This window comes from Merops nubicus, unplaced genomic scaffold (genome assembly GCF_000691845.1).
Source record: "Merops nubicus isolate BGI_N331 unplaced genomic scaffold, ASM69184v1 scaffold38011, whole genome shotgun sequence".
Classification (NCBI taxonomy): domain Eukaryota; kingdom Metazoa; phylum Chordata; class Aves; order Coraciiformes; family Meropidae; genus Merops; species Merops nubicus.
Window position 1 is genome coordinate 13,249 of NW_008591105.1, and position 13,110 is coordinate 26,358.

A 13,110-nucleotide genomic window follows, 5' to 3' on the forward strand; every position below is an offset into this window, starting at 1 on the left:
GGCCAAGAGGAGGGGTCTGGGCTGGGGTTTTGATCATCTCCACAGGGTTAGGGTGAGAGGGTTGAGCTCACCTTTTGGGATTTTTGGAGTTAGTGAGGGTTGGGGTGCTGCAAAGCATTTGTGGTGAGCACTTAGGGTGTAGGTTGGAGACGGAGCCAGGAGCAGCAGCAAGGGCTACATTAGGATAGGGAAAGCTATTTAAGGCTAGTAACCAGGGGCAACGGTTTAGGGTGGGGATAAGATAAAAGGTTAGGGTTTTAAATGTTTGGCTGTGCCATAGGGCTTGGTTTAGGGATTCGAGGAGGGTGCTGGAGCAAGGGCTAGAGATTGGGTTACGAGTGGTTAGGGTTAGTGGCCAGAGTTAGGAAAAAAGCTTAAAAAGTATGGTCTCACATTCACTGTGCTGACTACATTCCCACTGCTTTAATTGCCAAGAAAAAGCTAAAAAAAAACCCCATGAGTCAGCAACGTGCCTCAGCATCAAAATGTGCCAACAGCCTCCTGGGCTGTGTTAGGAATGTTGCCAGGAAGTTGAGGGAGGTGATCATTTCCCTCTACTCAGCACTGGTGAGGCCACATCTGGAATACTGGGTGTATGCATGATGGAAGCATGTAAAGAGGAAAAAGCCAGACTCTTCTTGGTGATGCCCACTGTCAAGACAAGGGGTCATGGGCACAAACTGATATACAGGAAGTTCTATCTGAATACAAGAAAACACCTCTCTGACCCTACTTCGAGCACATGGATTGGCTAGATGTTCTCTAGGGGATCCTGACACCTTCAATTGTTTTATTATTTGCATCTATGTTTGTTTCATTTTTGCTACCAGAAATATTAAGGTCCATGATCAAGCATGACTATGCTGGGTATCCCATTCCTGCATGGTTGCACCTCAGTTTTATACACTTAGTCCTTCGGGAGCAGGAGCGCAGGAGGGCTACTCTTTCTAACACAGGGAACTTAGGCTTTTAATTAATCAGTGAATGGGCTTGTTAGTTTATGGCTGTCTTTGCATTTTATTCAAATTACTGGCTCCAAATCTCCTTTTCTTCTCAAAATCCCAAGAAGACCTCTGCAACACTAGGAAAGATAAAAAAGCTCCTAGACCAAGCTTACAGCTTTTTCAGCATAAAGCAGTAATTCAGCGCCATGTACCACAAGAATGTGCCGTGGTGGTTTTCAGAGTTCACCTGCTGTTTGCACATCTAATGTGCAACATGAGGAAAGTAAATTGCCTCATTACTTTCTCCTCTCGGGAAAAAAGTTACAGGATCCCTTAGATTGTATGCTACTCAGGGTGCTCTTAAACTGATACGTTTTATACATTATTTGAATTTCATAACTCAGGATTATTCTAGCAAATAATCAGAGTGCTAATTTAAATTAGAGGAAAATGCCTACTATTAGCATGAGTATATGCAAAGTCATATATTTGTGTGCAAATTTTTCAAGGTGACAGTGACAACAACCATTGCTCTCACAAAGGGAACATTATATTCTGCAAATGTTGTTTAGCATTTGCAGTGGAACAGTCTATCAAGAAATAGTTTACCTTCAGGAATATTGTCCTCTGAATCTCCTGTGGTTAGGAGGTCAGCATTGTATCTGACCTCTCACCTGATCTGTTTGACTAAGAGAGTTTATTTTTCAGCTTTGCTTTTTTGTTCTTTCTTTTATCAAGTCAGATCTTTTCTAGTGCTTCAAACCTGGTCTCCCATCCTTCCCCTGCAATGCAGGGTGTTGTTTATATTCTGACATGTCACAGGGAAATAGCAAGGCTGCTGAGTACATATGAAATTTTCACTCTAGCTCCACTCTAGTCTTTCAGAGCACTCTGATCATTTAGAATAAGGCACATGGAGCCAAGGAGCCAGCTGCTCTCTGGCAGACTCTTATTCTCCTCAGTTCTGGTGAGAGGAGAAGACTTTTGGAGGATTTTCTTAATTCTCATCTCTTCAGGAGTAGCAGAGATCAGCCCACATTGCAGAGGTCTGAGCAAGAAGAACTGGAAGGATATAAGAGTTTATGGGCTTCTCCTTAAGCAAATCTCCTCTGTCCAACTTGATGTCCACAATCAAGTCTAGCATATCAAGTCTTACTGTGTGTGGAGACTCTGACTGCCATGTGGGCAGCTGCATTGCCGTGGAGGTAAGAGAAGGAAATCCAGTGAGTGCACAGTCCTAAGAATCCTCCCTTTGTGTGTTACTCAGATATAGGTGAGCAACTGTCACTCAGGCTATAAAAGTAATTATTTAATGGCACTGAGTGAGGTCAAATGGATATCTGGAAGCAAGGATTCTTTGAGGGCCACTAGAGAAAAGACTTGATCAGCTACTAGTCTGAAGATGCCACCTGGAGCTGTTACCTTGAAAGGAACAACAGTGGCATAATCCATCCAAAAAACAAGTCACGTTGTGAGCCCTTCAACTCCCATCTCCTGAGGAAGCACAAACAGAACTGTGCTCTAGTAGATCCATACTCTGATAGAGGAGCTGGGACTAGGATTAATTTGCCACAGTTTCCTTAAGCTCAACTGATAATGAGCTGTGCAACTAGGAAGAACTGAGATTTTTTTTTAAGGAGAAATGCAAGAACTAATCATGCTGTAGTTGAAACAAAAGCTGATTAGTTAAGGAAAGTTATCAGATGCTTTTTGCCCTTACCATGAGTACACAAAGCTGATTTTTTTTATTTATTAGCTTTAGGTGAATTAAATATAAAACTACAATATAATTTGCTCTTTTCCAATGACTGTGTTGCTAAGAACACAAAGCACTCTGTCAAGAACAGGAGTTAAACTGAGTCAGAACATGAGTGTTATCTGCAAAATGAACTGACCTCTCAAAAGTACCTAATAAAGCTGAGTACCTGTTGAAGTGCTGGGGTTTAAATCCCCAGCCCTCAATGAGGGTTGGCATATGGATGATGTCCACAGCCAGGCAAGAAAGACCCTCCTGATTGTTTTTCACCCAGGGCCTGGCCAGCCTTGGATGGGAACTGATTAAGAGATCACCACCAGGTGCCTCTGCCTTTGACATTAACATCTTGTCCTGCCCTCAAGTTAATCACATAAGAGACGACTCTGCTTGCAGTGGAGTTCTGGGGGAAGCTTATCTACACAGTAGATGTACTGTGGAGGGATTCTAGTTACTGGAAGGGCTCCCTGACTTTCTGCTACAAGCAGGGTCCCCAATGACAGCAGGACAGGATCCAGATGGAAAGAGGGTTATGTATGTAATGATGCCTTCCTCTGGCAATTATTATAGTATGGTTGGAATTGGACTGAAAACTTAGTTTCTGGCTAGGCTCACTCCTCCCTTTGTTACATTAAGCAGCATGAGTGAATATCTTGGTTTGGTTACTGCTGTTGTGCTTTGTGTTGTACCTTTTCTGTATTCTTTGGAATGGAGCGGTAAATCTGGCCTGTATGCCTCCTGCTAATGGCTTTATCTTTCATAATGGGGCAAGCGGTCAGCAAAAGACCTGTCCACTTGCTGTATGCCCAGTGTGGCAGACCTCATTTCTAATAAGTGTACCTGTAGCTTTGTCATATCCTTTGATGGAAAAATTCCTTGAAAATTTTAAAAACATTTTTTAAACAGTTAGTACTTTTTTTGTTGTTGTTCTTCTACCTGCTCTTGTTTTCCCTTCTGTCCTTTTCCCAGACACTGACACCTTGAAGTTACAGTATGGTTTCACTGAGCCATAGAGACTAACTGGGATTTTGTTACATTTTATTGTATGGCCTATGATAAAGCAATGTGAAGTACTGATCTGTATTGTTTTGCCATCATGCACAGATTCATTATCTTAACTGCTGCATGCAGAGTTTTCCTGGTGATGACTTAAGACACATTTGAATGTTGCAGTAACTAAGGAGTATATGAATATTGTGGTATGAGTTGGATTGTTTTTGGTATTTGATACTATTGCTTTACCAAGTTTTCTTTTTATTGAGCTAAGACACAGCTATGCATTTTATAGAAACTTTAATAACAGAATATATCACGAAGATCCTTTCTGGTTTTATTTTAATGTACATCTCTAGAGAGAAGAATTTTTTTGTTTCACGATGATGTTGTCATAACTATGTATGGAAGCATGCAAAAATAGTCTTTCTGACCATACAGTGGGGGGAAATTTGTTCATGAGTTTCAGGCAATATTATAGCACAAGTGAAAAAGAAAAATATTAGCAAATAAATAGCAGTTGCTTCATGGACAGTTAAAGGAGGGTAATGTCTAGGTGCAATTCACTCTGGATACATTAGTCTTCTGTCAGAAACTTGTTCTGTTTTGGACACAAAATAAAAACCAAAGTAGAAAAGTTCTGCCTTTATGAATGCAGTTTAATATCTTTTGACATTGGTAGACAGGCTCATTAATTTCAACGGGTGTTGGATTAGGGCATAGATCTTGAAGCCTAAACTTACTTTTCCAAAAATAAATTACATTCTTATTTCTTAATTATGGCCTAATTTAAAGTCTCTTGAATCACACTATTAACAGAAAATTATCCTATCTCAGAAAATAATACAGATATAACTAAAATTCCACTCAACATTCACATAGCATTTTTCCCCTTCAAAGCATTTTAGAAACACTGATTAATCATAACATTAATTAAACTACCATGTTTTTTTTAAAAGTCAGCTTTCCAAAAGCTCTGTTCTCTGCAGGGAGCAAGGAAGAGGATAGCAAGGGACTAAAACCAGCTCCAGCAATCAGAAAACTTAGCCTGCGGCAATTAAACTGAGGAATCGCTTCCCTTTGCAGAATCTTTTTTACCTTGGGCTAGTGGAAAGATGAAAGGAAAGATGACAGTGCAGTCTAAATGAGCAATAAATCTGTTAGTGTGTAAAGGAGCTAATTAATTAGATATATTTGCACTACCTGAGACAATAGGTAGACTAACAACTCCTTTTAATGCCTTTCCCAGTTTATATACTTAGCAGAAAATGTAAAGAAAATTAATTAAAAAGGAAATTGTTTGATTGATTGCCCACATGGGCTTCATCTAGTTTAAATATAAAAACAAAGCATGCAAGATCAAATTCCTTGGATCTAAGAACAGTAAATCCTAGGCCTGTCTTTGTTGCTCCCAGTCAGCCTACCAAAGCTAAGACTGCAAGGGAGACAGACAGTGCCACCACTCAAATCCTTTTTTCTGGCTAGGGGAGGGGAAACAAAAGACAAGCAGCAATATCTGTGGGTTTATGACAGTTTACCTTAAAAAATGCTCCTTCCTTTGCTGCTGAAGGTGATTAATAGAAACTTCTTGGAGATTTTTCTCCTTCTGTGGACTCAGTAGTTGTTTGGCATATCAGGTCAACAGATAGTTAACCAGGTCAAAGTGGACTCAAACTGACATGTTTTATAGTCCCCGTGCAGGTGTGAGAGTCAACAAATTAACAGTTATACCTCTTCCCAAACTGATCTTCCAAAACTAGGCTATATGCACCTTGGGTTGGGCTGCCTGTTTGGTGGTTGGTTTGCCTCTCTAGCATGAGAAAGAAGGCATAGCAATTGCTCAGCTGATAATATGGTTTAGTGTTCAAAATGGAAGCCATCCACTCTGCTGGGTGAGACATGGTGTTATGAAGGAGAAACTCCATTTGGCCATGATACCCATAATTCCATTTCTGGACTAGTTTTCTGGCTGTTCTGCTGTGAACATCTACTCCCCCAAAAGAGTGCCAGTTTCTCCCGAAATCCACTTTTCTATGGCAGCATGCATCCCGTGACAATTGCCAAAAAGACAGCGGCAAAGATGAAAGAGGCAGAGATGTACAGCAGGGCCTCAATACGCTGCTGTAGCTTCAGCATTGGCTCTGATGGAGCCAGCTGAAGTGCTTCTGCATGCAAAGTGTAGACGTGGATCTAGCCTTTAAAGCACGTGTTGGGACAGATATGCTGTATGAATTAGCAGTTTGGGCCAGCTAAAGAGCCCTGGAAGTTCTTTAATCTCTAGGTTTTAAAACAAGTGCTAATACAAAGCCTGAATATCTGCAGTCTCGCTGTGTGAGAGAAATACAGAATATGAAGGTATTCCATTGAGAGAGGAGTAGAATTCGTATTTGGAGTAGCAACAGATTAAGTAGATGATTGTCTATGGAATGGAGATACACAAGAGAGACATCAGGAGTAGTCCAAGAGCAATAGCTTTTAAACACACTGGTATTTTTGAGTCTAAATTCTGTGCTTGTACACTAGCTAAAATTTAGTTCAGAATCCTTTAGTCCAGAAACAGGAGGAGCTTGGGATGAGGGTCATGGGCATGAAGGGATGTGACAAACCAGGATCTAGCTGAGCATCCAGCTGGTGGTGTTTAAGCTGATATGAGGAGAGAATGGCAAAGCTTGGCAGACAGGGCTGGTGCAGAGAGACATGCTTAAGTATCAGATATGCAAGAGATGCTTAAGGAATATGAAAGTTTAGCAGTTAGGACATAAAGGGCACAGCTCAAAGAAGAAAAAAACTTTCATTCGTGTAATAGAGGGGAAAGGGAGCAGCCCTGAGAAAGTGGGTTGAAAGCAAGAAAAATGATCAGCCATAGGAAGGCAGGAAATAGCTGAAATTGAAAAGTTATTTTACTGGAAGCAGAGAAGCTAAAGGAGGAAGGTGGCTGGGTTAAAATGCTGCTACAGAAAAGAAAATCTTTGAAGGATCATGGATCTGGGAAAGCAATTTGCCGAGAAGCGGTGATTGCATAGCACCCAGTTGTGATTTCCCATGGCACGTTCAGGGTGAAAAAAACAAAATGCTTCTCTTTTGTCTTTGTCCAACGCTACTAGCTTCTGTGCATACTGTTCTTCCTTACCTTTGTCATTCCTAGTTCTCCTCATGCCATATCTTTCTGTTGCAAAATATAGAACCAGCATCTTTATCTTTTTTAAAAAGATAAAAGCTTCTATATTGGTTACCCTTGTAGATGCTTGATTCTCTTACAAGCAAATCTCCATTGACATTGCCAACACAGATATTGGTGATTCACGTACTTTCATCACTGAATGAAAGTTTGAGGGTTTCTTCCATGAAACTGTAAAAGATGACTATTCCTGCTCCCTGTAGGGCTTTATATGCTACACTACCTAGGGCTGAATTTATTCTTGATAAAAAAGGTTTTTAAAAAAGAAAACCAATGAATGGCACATCACATACAATGCATCAGGAAAGATACCGTTCCTCTTTGTCGCGGTCTGTACCAAATACTGATCCTGTATCTTAAAATCTTGCTGCCTGTCATCAGAGATGGTGGAAAAGTGACAAGTGTTTGTCATTTTTCTGAGGGGAAGAGGGAATCTGAGACCTCCACCTGATCTTTTGTTCTGTCTCAGCAGCCATGAGCAAAGTGCACCTGGGTGCTTAGGGGCACAGGAGGGCACGGGTGTGTAATGGTTCATATTCTTTCTCTTTTCTGCAAAAAATAATTTATCTCCACAAAGCCTTAAAATTTAAGTTCAAATAAATCTGCAAGGAGGTGAAATCTGACATCGTTCTGTAGCTCAAAGCACTCATTATCCCAACTTAATTAGCAGGCTAGGCTTAATGTGAAGCAGCTGAAGCAGTAGCTCCAGCCCATGAGTTTTGAGGTACTTACTTAAATCACTCTGAGTTAACTCATCACTCATTCCCTCACAAATGCTTGAGCTGAGATGATAATTTATTTTTTTTTAATGTAGGGATAATTGCAGTACTGTAGTCCATTTAAGATTATCTGGTAAAATGTCTTCATATGCATTTACTCTGAAGTGCCAGAGATTACAAATGATAACACACATCCCTAAAATAAGAGGTAAAAGGACTTGGGTACCTAAAAACCATTTCTGGCCAAACACTGAGAATGAGATTCAGGTGCCTAAAGATGAGAATTAAACATTAAAGACCACAGGGTATCCTACCTTGTCTCCATCTGCTTTTCTAGAAAGCTGTGTATCTTCCATAAATCTACTAACTCCCCTTGGATACCTGAGGTATCTGTGAATTTGAAGCCTCATTAGTCCCCTCTGTTTAGATACATGAATTGCCCCCTACATACCTAAAAATGGTTTTCTTTCCTTTTACACCTAAATGTCAAACTGATACAAAATCCTCTGTCCTCTGACACTTGATAGAAGTGGTGAGGCCCATGTGTTTTGGGTGCATGCTTTTCAGTCCTACTGCCCGGGGTTTTATTCCATCTTCCGCTTCCACTGTAACTTTTTGCACAATGATTTTAGTAATAAGAAACTGATCTGTCACGATGAACAACATCACAGACATGAGCTAGCACTGGTCAGACAATCCGGGTTTGACAGCAGCCACTGCCTTTGTTTCATAAATCTGCTCTGTCAACAGCTTAAGTCATGAGACAAAGGGAAGAGAGAGTTTCTGTATACAAACCATTGTGACTTGCAGTTCCTTCACAGACAACATGTGCTGCAGTCAGCAATGCCAGAGACTATATATTATGGAGCAGGGTGGACAGCAAAGTCACTGGCTCAGTCGTTGCAGTGGAAGGCCTGTCTAGAGGGGTAGTCATGTCATTCAATGCTAAAAAAGAGGGCATTAAACTTTGTGGTGGCTAATGACCCTTATTTTGGTTTGTGCTGATCTGTCTCCTGGATTAGGGGTCCTCCTTTATAAATCTCATTGCCACGTCAGGTAGTTGTCTTCCTTTTCTTGTCTCGCCTACACCTTTCCTGGTGCTCCCCAAAGTCTGAGGAGTGATCATCTGCTCATGGGGACAAGCATCTCTCAACCTCAGTACCGCAGCCTGCCTTCCTCTCAAAAATACAACTTGGTCTCCTTCCATCTGCTGCCTTCACTGCTGGCCAACAGCTCTGGCATTACCCTGCTTCATCTTCCTAGGTTTGCTTGCTCCTTCATCCCACAAAAAAGTGCACATGTTTAGCTCTAAGACTCAGTCTGACAGCATTTCTTACCTCTTAACAGATTTTGCCTTTAAAATTGAGGGTAGTTTTTCCCCTTCAAGCACTTCAGTGGCAGAAAAAAATATCCCTATGCAAACTGACAAACCTTTAACCCTCTTAAATCACACGGGATTCACTGCTGCTCTAATGCCTACAAAGTACCTTGTACTCTTTAGACAGCCCAAATCCAGAATCTCCTACATATTATACTAATAATAATGTTTGTTTGTTTGTTTGTTTTTGTGGGCTCTTACATCTACTTTTGCACCTCAGTATGTCCTAGAAGATTTCCAGTGTTCCGAGAAGGGACAGGGTTCCAGGTGTTGCACTAAAGCCAATGGTGATTATCAGTTCCACCTTAAAACAGCACTATCTGAAGAGAAAAAGCATGATGCACAAATTAACTATTTCTCAAATACAGTGGTGGCATTTCTGTCACTGTATCATGTGATGAATACAGTCTAATTTATTAGACTGTCAGTTGAATACACTGACTCGTGATCAAAATTTGTTCCATCCGAATTAAGTAGACAGTTTTCGCACATTTATTAAATGATTGAAAGTAATAATAAAAGTTTCCCAGTAATATTCTTTCCATAAAGACTGTGGAACACTGGAGTTGAATGATATTAAAAACACAAGGATGATGAAAATGCACGAAACCATATATGTCTGGAAATTTAAGTGGAGCACGTGTTAGAACAAAGAGAATAAAGTTCATATATATTGTGACATACAGACATCAGTAGTTCTGGAATAGATCTGTAGCATCACAACAAAATACGGTGGTGCTTTGCTATTTTTATATTATCTGGCTACACGATGTGAAATAATGGGCACCTTTGAGGGGGGAAAAAATTGTGATGTATTACTTCTATTAGAGCAAGCTCTACCTCTAGGACAGGGCTCTTAGTTTGAGTCTGTTTGAGGTTTCTTGTGGTTTTGATAGGTTAATTTTCCTAGTCTTGTTCTCTCGAGCTAGGAACCATCTCACAACTATTTAATAAATGTGCCAAAGTAGTTTTTCAGAGATGAGTGAAAATGGCAATGAAGTCTACAGAGTTACATCAGCAGTGAATTTGTCTCAAGGCAACGGTAGGGAAATATTTCCAGAAGTGGTACCATATCTATGATGATTTTGCTCCTGTTAAATCTACTGGAAGAATAGTTTACTCTGCTGTTTTGCTCTGAAGGCAGAATCTTTCATAGGACAGCTCTAAGTTTGATCTCATGAAGGAAAGAGTTTTCTGAATAAGTAGTGGAGGCATGTGCTAAAGTGTTAATGAGACTTCATCATGCAAAGGAAAACACGTTAAATCCGCATTGTTGAAATGTTTAGTAAGCAAATGTTATCATCTTACAGTTAAAGACTTAAGTGTATGTTAACAAACAAATCCTTCTCTCGGTAGAAAAGTGATGGAAGTCTCCTCTTAGAAAAGTAAATTTTAAATGTATGGTGTCAGAAACATGCTGCCACAAACAACGACAGGACAACCCCTTTCTGTGGCGCTGCCCCAAAGTTATGACTGTCTGCTGTCTTCCTTCCTTTATGAGTGAAACTGAACAAATAAATATGATTTTTTTTTCCTTGTCACATTGGTGGCTATGTTCAATCATATTATGTAAACCCTCTTTAAAAGCATCAAATCAGTTTTGAGTCTTACAATGTGTAATTTTGCTCAAATAAAAAAAATCTATTTGTAGATCGAAGCAGTTCTGTATGAATCTTAATGAAAATTAACAATGCTGTTTATTTTTAATATTCTCACACGTCCTCCTCTCTTTCCAAGACCCTTATCAGTTCTTACTTCTCCAGCTCAGGGAGGCTTCTTGAGCTGCATGCTGAATTCCCTAGCCTTCCTACTAGTAGTACTAGATAAAACTTTGCTGACATTGCAAAACTAGTTTCCATTATACATTTCAGTAAAAATTAAAAATAATTCTAAATGCAAACACCGCAGATTGTAACACACACTATTTTGTATGTATTGTGTGCAGAAGTCAAGGATCACGTGTTGTCAGCTGTGTTGGGTTGATGTATTAGTCGCTGTGCTTTCATTGACATTACTCAGCATTTACAGTACTCTAAACTAGAGCAGGGTTTCTTCTGTAGCTAACACTAGAAAACACAAGTCTCTTCATGTCTATTGTAAAGCAGCAGGAACATTCCTGAGATACAAGAAGTTAACTGATAACTGATTTTTTTTTCTGTGAATGTAGTATAGTAATTTATTAACTAATTGTACATATAGTTTTAGAAAACATTTAGAATGCAAGCAAGATATGGTGTAATGTTTTCTGTGGTATAAAGAATAGTCCTTAACTTTCAACTCTGTCACGAACTCTCATAACTACATTAAAGCAAATTTATCTTTTTTCAATGGAAGTGCACACGTTTTGGATTCATTTAAGTTAAGGATACATTTGTTATGGTTTAGGCAGGGGGGTTTCTCACCCCAAATGTATTTTCAAATAGCTAGTGAACTGTTCAAAGTACTGAAACCACAGAAAATGTTAACAGTCAGACTTGTTAATAGATTTTAAGCCCATGTGAAGAGTGGCTTAGACCAGCTCTATAGCCACTCCCCACTTCTCCCAGCTGGTGTGCCACCTTTTTCTGGCAAACCTGTGGAAGGACATTTGGAGCCATGCTGCCTGTCTGTGCCATCAGCTGCTTTACCTGCGCATGTGAGCAGCCACGTTGCAGGTGGCAGTTCTTGATTGTGTTTATTTTAGTTTTCATACTGAGCTTTTCCTGATAGCTCCAAAGCCTTTATTTCTTGTAAGAAGCATCTTGTGTATCTAGGCATGTGTGCTTATATGAATACTATTGCCTGGAATACTAGCCCAGTTACAGGGAAAAAATCTGCCTGGGGCAGTCCTCTGGATTTCTTTATACCCAGTGCTCTAAGGGACACAGTCTTTGGCTGCTAATGGAATGATCAGTGTCACCTGGGACCATCAGAGGACTGAAATGGTGAGATGCTCTGTTGCACTTTCAGAGACACAAAAGGAAAAAGGGAACCTCGGTCTGTTCTGGATGTATGTATAGAGTAAAGCAGAAAGTCTCACTGATCTATCTACTTGTACTTACTCCTGACTAGTGGCAGACACTGCATTAGAGTAGTAAAAGGTACAGGAAATGATGGCTGGTTTTATTTTTTTGATACACAAGCTTGCTTTATTATCTGCTACAAACTGAAGTAATCACCGTAAGAGATAATCAACTATTACTGTGTTCATGTGACATGGTGCAAACACACAGGTGTAAATACCGTTTCAGGATGGTTTTAAACAGTGCATCATATATGTGTAGGAGAAAAAAAGATTTTCAGCTTGCTCAAACCAACCATTTCCTGAAGAGAAAGTGGTGTTAACATCTGTACTATATCTGATAATGCTGCTGAAAAGCTAGTAATGCAAATGACCAATTAAATATTAAGCACAAAGTAGTAGAAAAGTTTAAGGACAAGATTCGTATTTGTATTGCAGCACATTGGTAAGATTCAAACCCTGCAGTGCACATTTTGTTAGTAATGTTATGACTTTTATAATCAGGAATGTTTTTACACGATATAGAGTCAATAGGTTCTAATATCTCACATTACCACAAAATCTGTTTGATATCCTTTAAGTTTAACATTTCGGTGCAGACATTTTAGGTTTTATCTGTGTGATGAATTTTCTGTTCCAAATGACAGACTGTGTTTCTACCACAGCAGGCAAAATTGTGAGAAATAAAACCAGTTTAACATTTGATAGTTAAAAGATGTGATTTTTCCTCTTACCTCTGCTTTCAAATATGGACATACACAACTGAATTTATTAATTCAGAAATAAGGTTTTTAATAAGCACTAACAGAAATGGCTAAGATTTTTTTATTATAAAATATTATTAAATTATCATCATATACAATAATCATAAGTGGTTATTTAATTCATAAAATGTCATGTATGTTAGATTACTAATTCTATTTCTTTTTCCCAATTTTCCTGTCATTTTCATCCTGCATGATACAGTCGTGGTGATTGCTGTGTGCAGATTCCTAGCATAGTTGCACTGAAGGTGATTCAGACCTCAGCAACAACTTCATCAAAAACACTCCCTTTCTGATCTTGTCTTCATCACATTGAAGGACTGAGCAGCCATTTTACTTTAATAGTAGCCTTCTAGAACTACTGTGAGGCTTCTCACATA

The 13,110-nt window shown here is 39.5% G+C and overlaps 1 protein-coding gene across 1 annotated transcript in view; it reads left to right on the top strand.

Moving 5' to 3' along the window:
- Nucleotides 1–9,943: 9,943 nt before the first annotated feature.
- Nucleotides 9,944–13,110, top strand: part of LOC103782376 (catenin delta-2-like) — a gene marked incomplete at its 3' end in the record, with an annotated part of 32,997 nt that continues 29,830 nt past the window's right edge. The window contains exon 1 of the mRNA XM_008950144.1: nucleotides 9,944–10,007. Within this exon, the coding sequence (XP_008948392.1) occupies nucleotides 9,944–10,007 (64 nt within the window). The remainder of the gene's footprint in view (nucleotides 10,008–13,110) is intronic.